The 7,199-nt window shown below is 41.6% G+C and overlaps 1 protein-coding gene across 1 annotated transcript in view; it reads left to right on the top strand.

Moving 5' to 3' along the window:
- The window catches only part of LOC120733150 (macrophage mannose receptor 1-like), a 26,449-nt gene extending 20,332 nt beyond the window's left edge, over positions 1–6,117 (top strand). Inside the window, exons 2-7 of the mRNA XM_040031221.1 lie at positions 1,153–1,533; positions 1,809–1,862; positions 4,086–4,442; positions 4,528–4,851; positions 4,922–5,019; positions 5,411–6,117. Of these exons, the coding sequence (XP_039887155.1) occupies positions 1,826–1,862; positions 4,086–4,442; positions 4,528–4,851; positions 4,922–5,019; positions 5,411–5,551 (957 nt within the window). The 5' untranslated portion in view covers positions 1,153–1,533; positions 1,809–1,825 and the 3' untranslated portion in view covers positions 5,552–6,117. The remainder of the gene's footprint in view (positions 1–1,152; positions 1,534–1,808; positions 1,863–4,085; positions 4,443–4,527; positions 4,852–4,921; positions 5,020–5,410) is intronic.
- The last annotated feature ends 1,082 nt before the right edge of the window (positions 6,118–7,199 follow it).

A 7,199-nucleotide genomic window follows, 5' to 3' on the forward strand; every position in this document is an offset into this window, starting at 1 on the left:
TGACCTTAGAAGGGGCGGGGCTACATGCATTTACACAGAAGCCTGGAGCGAGGAAGAGCCTGTTTCACCTGTGAGCTCAGTAAAAGGAAAGGATGAGTTTGGGCCCAGCAGCAGAAAAATTCCACTGAGTGAACAGGAGTGTAATCATCATCGTCATATCCAAGGTGGAGCACCCACCCCCCTCCATCCATCCTCCGTTTACACTGCCCCTGCATCACGAGCACTGAGACACTACAGTGAATAAAGTTAAGGTGGACTCCCCATGTTACTTCCCTTCTTTTCATGCCAAATCTGTTGAGGGGTGCCTTAATTTAACTATCTATATTAAATTTTGTGTAACAAACTGGGATATTTAGAATTAAAGCTATATATCGGAGCTACTTTATTATATTTTGTAACTTTGTAGCATATTATATTTTATTTATTGATTGTATTGGAGGAACTGTGACCACATTATTTCCTCTGGTATTAATAAAGCATTTTGATTCTGCTACCTCTGCAGCTCATTAGCTGCGCTCATTTAACCTGACTGAGCGTGACCAGTAGAAATAAAGGATCGAACTCAATAATTCCTGGAAACCAGATCTTTGTTCAGCGTCAGCAAACCAGCAGCTTAGCCTGTGGCTGATGACTAAAAGGACCCACAGTGCTCAAACTGCACCTTTTTCATGATCCAGGGCAGGTCTGGCTTCTTCTTTCAGTGAAATTTAGTGGTGACTTTAAAATCAGTGCATTTTATTTGTCTGTGACTGAGCCTCCATCTTTGGGAGTGGTGCTGTGTGAGACTCTCAAAGCACGTTTTGCACTTTTAGAGGAGATGCACTAAAACTGTAACATCATTAAAAAGACGCTGAAGCCAAACAAACAAAGAACAAAATAAAAACTGTTTGTTGTCTATGATTGGAACTGACATGTGAAATGTGTCGGGTTGTGTCGTCATCATCACTGATTTGTTTGGAGGAGTCGAGCTTGAACGCTCTTTTGTCCCAATTCTAATAATGACAACATTATTCAAATAAGACTGAAGTGGTCGGGCAGAGAATCAGCGCTGTATCCATGCAAACACATGCACAGCAAGCAAACCTCCGTCTTGGATTAAAATGAAGACGCAAACATTTCCAAGTGCGTCCATCTTTGCTGATGATGCAGCAGACACGCTGACCTCCAGTCAGGAGGAGGAGCATGTTCTTCCTCTCACAGACACTGAAGCCTGAAACCGAACGGCCCGTTTACTGCGTTTAACCTCAGTCCTAGTTTCATGGTTCGACGCCTGTGACCTCGTTTAGCTCCAGTTCACAGCCCGTTCTGCCAGACGTCAGTCTGTTTGCATCTGTACTAACTTTGAATAAGTCATCTTCAGTTAAACGACTCTGAGCATCTTTAATCAAATGCACTTTAATGACCACTGGGCTGCTTTCTAAAACCACTTTTACAAAGTCTCTGATGGACGTGGGAGGAGGAGCGAGGATGACATTTATATCAGATGAAGAGTTCTGACTGTGTCACAGCTGCACAGACGTCTCATCGTGTCGGGTATGTTCTGCATATGTTTGGTTTATTTGATAATCTCACACATTCATTGTCTGGTATTCTAATAAACAAAATGATGATAATTGAAGGAAGACAACATTTTTAAAGTTGAACGTTTCAAATGTTGAATATGTTTGATAGTTTTGTTTGAATGATTAGATTAGATAGAAATGGAGTGAATGACAGAGACAGCTGCCTCTTTGTTGATGCTGCTTTAAGTGTTATGATTAATAATGAACGAGCAGCTGCAGATGAGATTCATGAGGACGTCTTCACAGTTTTTCAGCTCTCAGTCATGAAGAGGTGTGGACTGATCCTGCTGCTGCTCTCAGGTCTGTGAACTCATCTCAGTCGCCTCATTTACAGTTTGAATAAAACGTTTGATATCAGAAAGTCAAAGAAAGCACAAAGTGAACTGCTCCATAGGGATTATTTTAAAGGTGTCTGTAAACGAGCTTCAAGCAGTCACAGGAACACTCGAACAACCTCCAAAGACCTTTGTCATGTCAACTGAACTTCTAAAGGTTTCTTTGGGTCCAGTTAGAAGTTTGATTGACAGTTTAATAGTCGGCAGTTTGTAACAGTTTGTATAAAGTGAAGTAAAAGAGTAAAGAAAGAAAGGAGGGAAGAGTCAGTGCATGAACGTGGCTGTTTGTGTGCACTGCTGAGAAAAACACGTCTTGATTTTATTTTCTGTGTAGAAATCTGACTGAAAGCCTGAAACGCTGCAAACCCGTCAGCCCGCTGAAAAAGATCCTGACTGCTTTTACCACGTCCGTGTGCACGTTAGAGCAGGGCGATATGGCCAAAAATATTTATCACGATATAAATTTGAAAATTTGCGATAACGATAGAACTGACAATATAATTGATGCGAGACAAAATACAACTCCACAACTTTGCTAGCGCACAAAAACCCATCCATTTATTTTCACTTAAACAAGCAGCTGTTTTATGTGCATTAAAGATACATAAAAATTTAACAGTGCAAATGCAAATTCCTTGCTGAAAGTTTAACCAAAAGGCATTTCCAGTAGAAATGGGCTGACATATCCTGAGCATAACCAAGTATAACATCCACCAAAGTTAAAAAGAGGAGCTTTGCAACATTAAACTGCAGTGTGCCAAATAAAAAAGTCAAATATGTATTTTTCGGACCATAAGGTGCACGGGATTATAAGACACATTAAGGGAAACAAAGCAGTCAGATAAATCAAACTTTATTCAACTCATTCTTCTTGCTTCCTCCACTTCTGTACCATCGATTCATTAATGCTGTTTTCTATCACAGCGGCTCTATTCCCATGTTGTTGCAGTATATTAATGACTAACCTCGTATTGTGGATGGATTATCTCAGTTGTTCTCCTGACGAGTTTGGTCCGTTTACAGCATCCTGCCATGCGACTGTATTTGTCTCTAACCATCAGGAACCTTCACGTTAACTTTTATCGAGTGGAAAAGTGTTAGCGTTCATCCTCCAGCTTCAGTGTTTATGCTATGCTAACATAGCTGTGTCGCTAGCGATCACGTAGCACATCATTATATACCAGCTAGCCCAACTTCAGTAACTTTACAAACGTCACAGCTGTTTAGTTTCCTGTCTTCATTTATGTTGGAAGTGATAGCAGAGCAGTATGTTTGAACTTTTTCAGAAATCTCTCAGTCAGAACAAGCGAAACTAGCGAGCTAACTTCCGCTAGCTTCCTGCTAACTTCTAACTCTGTTAAATGTAATAAATTCTGTTTTCATGGATGCTTGGATGTTAAACTTCATAGTTAAACCTGGTAAATCAGCAATGCTGATCGTTTTATTAAAGATGAAAGAATTTAGACAGTTTTTAACTCTCAGTGACGCTGCAGTGTTTGTTTGATTTTGGGACCTGAACGATCTGACGGACAAACACCAAACCAGTTCCACGTCACTGAAGTTGCACCATTTTTACAAACCTATTCTGGTTCATCCGTTTCACTCAACGATCTGCTTTCCCCCTTCTCATTCTCCGTTTCCGCCATGTTTTTTCGGCCATGTGCGTATGAAAACAAAGGCACTGCACATGCGCGTTTTACCCATATTCTGTCACGATATTTCATTTTCTTATCGTTGCCTAACATTGTACCGGTATTACCGTGAACGGTATAATATGGCCCAGCCCTAGTGCACGTGTTGTTCAGCTTTGAGCCTCGACCACTAACACGTCGTTTTCCTTCATTGTGCACACTGAAGAGGAAAAATCGTCCAAATACATGTGCAATAAGGCCAGAGTGAAAAACAAACTTAGCACTGTTAAAGCAGCTTTTTAACCTGATGTGAGAGTTTCGCCCTGGAGCAGGAAACCAGTGTGTAGGTGTCCACAGGCACCGTAAAACAGCTTTTAACCAGTACACGAGTTACACATCCTTTGAAGGACACATATATTAACATATATTCACGTCTTTAAAGATGTCAACAAAAAGTTTGCGTTGTGGTATTATGTAAAGAATTTATTCTCCTGATGACTAAAATAGTCGAGCTGAGGTGAGTCTGTGACCGCGCTGACTGACTCGTGTCCTCTCAGGTTACGTGATGGTCTGCCATCTTCAGTCTGATCAGTTAGTCAGACAGCTCCACCTGGTTGACCTGCAGAAGTCCTGGAACGATGCTCAGCAATACTGCAGAGATGAGTACATTGACCTCGCCATCGTTAACAGCTCAGCTCTCATCCAGGAAGCCCAGAAAAGGGCGGGGAGCACCGAGGCGTGGATTGGACTCTCCAGGAGCTGGGAATGGTCTCAAACTGGTCCAGTTCAGTCATCCTGGTTTAACATGTGGTCACCGGGACAGCCAGGGACTGATGAGTGTGTGATAATAACTGGATCTGGATCATGGTCCACAAGACCGTGCTCAGCTACTTATTACTTTGTCTGCTATGACGGTGAGTGTTTCAGACTTTGGTACCAGGGTTTGACAAACTGAACATTTTAGCTGCAGGTTTGAATCCGTCTGATCTTTTGTTTCAGCTGCGACTAACAAACGCATCCTGGTGAAGAACTCAATGACCTGGTCTGATGCTCAGTCTCACTGCAGACAGACGTACACAGACCTGAGCACCATCACCAACACGCAGGACAACACCCAGGTCGCTTCTATGATGCCATCTTATTATGAAGCCTGGATTGGACTGTACAGAAAGTGGACGTGGTCAAACTCGAGCACAGCCTCCAACCTGCCGTGGGGGCCCGGGCAGCCTGATAACAGCGTAAACTGTGCCACAATAGTCGGATCAACAGGCTCCTTCAACAGTCATAACTGTAATGACCAACGCCCCTTCCTCTGCTCCAGAGGTGAGTCTGTCCTCTGTGTTTCTGCACAGTCTGGTCCTCCTGGGCTCATCGGGCTTTTCTTTCTCTGCAGATGTCAAACCTTCAGCCTCGAGGTCAGTGAAGGTTCAGCTGAGGGCGGGATCTGCAGACCTGAACGACCCCACAGTGCAAGAATCCATCCTGCAGCAGGTCAGAGGTCACACGGGCCCCGATACAAGGAACAGACCGCTATAACTACTGTGAAATGATAGAGAGCAGTGAGTCTGTGCAGGTTCAGGGACACGTGACAGCACACAGCTGCAGAGATACGGGGCTCGTTTAATGCAATCCCATCCATTTGTATTATTTAACCTTTTTTAACTGGTAACTTGAAGAAGTCATTTAATTTCAGATTACTGTGAGGAGACGACGTGAACCAATGACAGGCAATGAGGCCTAATTCCAGACTTCAGTTTCATCCCCAGCCAGTTCATTTAGTTCATTTCCCCCAGAAACAGCACGAACAACGTTTTCTGCTCACTACAGAAACAACGGCTGATTAATGAGGAGCTTCTGTTAATGTGTGAAAACTGTGTTTCAGGTGAGGGAGAAGCTGGTGGAGCAAGGGATCAGAGAGGAGGTGAAGCTGAGGTGGAGGACGCAGCCTGATGGGAAGGTTTTCCACAGAGAGGAGGAGACAGCCGCTTACTGTGAGAAGGAAGACTGTGGCGGTTTAGTCTGAACGTTATTGGCTGATGTTCCTCAGATGATCTGCTGTGTAATTCAACTTATTTCCATCTCTGTACTCTGACTGCTGGACTGTAACAGCGTAGCTTTGCATGACTGACAGTTGGAAATCATCCTTCTTTATCCTAAGCTCAGATCACAGAGTGTCTGACGAGCTGTTTTATGCCTCTTTGTTTCTTCTGATTGGTGAAGCTAAAGTTTGCAGGTGAGCAGGTGGGCGGACCTTCTGTGTCTCAGATATAAATGTTCATGATATCCTGTCTCTACATATGAAAGTTCAAGAGGAGAAAAAGGTGAAACTGAGTGTTCAGAGCAGCCTGATGTCTGAGCTTTTTGACTTCATACTTTATAGTTCAAATGAGCACCCAGCAATATAACAGTAGATATGCCGTATATGTCAGTGAATCGGGCATTCATGCTCTCTATTATCATATTAAATATACATTTTTCTGTCTCAGAAATGTCTCTGCTGCTGTTTGATTCTGTAAACTACAGTCATGGCTCTGCATCCATCTTCATTGTAAACTCTATTCAATAAAGTCTATTGATATTTTATTGTCCTGTCAGAACTTTCAGTTGCTTCATTTTTATGCTCTTATTTTGAATTTGATGCCAGTAACACACATCATAAAGGCTGAGACAACATGAAGTTTAATGCTAAACAATAAGACGTCTCACATACAGTGAAGCTGATTGGCAGGACAGCAGTCACATGACTGGCTATGAAATCCCAGACAGACAATCCAACAGTTTGTGAAACATCTGAATGTAAAATGCTGAAAACTTCTGCTGCTCATCTGTTCACAGAAAAATCTGTGAAAGCGACGAGACGGCTGTGTGACGGTGATTTTCAAAATAAATTCAGATCAAATATTTTCTGTTTTAAAACACAAAGTGTTTCACAGTCTGATAAAACTCCACATTAAGACCAGAGTACCTGTCCACACAGCGGTGCATTCACTGCTGCACACACACACACACACACACACACACACACACACACACACACACACACACACACACACACACACACACACACACACTAGAGGAACAAAAGCCAAAAACAACAGGAAACAGATTAAAGCTCATCTATAAAATGATTTTTCAGCAGTCACTGCCCTGACATGGACATGGCTGATGTGTTTACAGATTCTGCACTGTAAAAAAAATGGCAGTGAAATTGACATATAAACCATGTAAATTCCCTACAGAAATGTATAGTAAACCCCAAAACATATTTTTTCTGTTTCAATCACAGTGAATTTTTGTAAACTATTAAACAGAATGTTTTTGTTACATTTACAACTTCAATGTGTGATTATAATCAAATTTATTTGTTAAAACTACAAATATTGGGAACAAAAACAGTGAAATACTTTAATATTCTAACAAAACAGTTATGTTAATTTGACATGCACAAATATTGTAAAAACTATAGTTTTAGTCAGTTGTTTTTAAAATACACGAATTATATGTAAGTCACTTTACAAGTTTATACTGTAGGCCTGTAACGGACCTACTTTAAACATGATTCATGAAATTATGCAAATTCAGGTATAGGGCTAATAAAAATGTTTTCACAGAAAATGTCATTGTGAACTTGAGAGGTTACTTCTCTATTTTTATGCTATACAAAAATATAC

The sequence above is a fragment of the Simochromis diagramma genome, unplaced genomic scaffold, assembly GCF_900408965.1.
Source record: "Simochromis diagramma unplaced genomic scaffold, fSimDia1.1 OVJJ01000361.1, whole genome shotgun sequence".
In the NCBI taxonomy this organism is placed as follows: Eukaryota; Metazoa; Chordata; class Actinopteri; order Cichliformes; family Cichlidae; genus Simochromis; species Simochromis diagramma.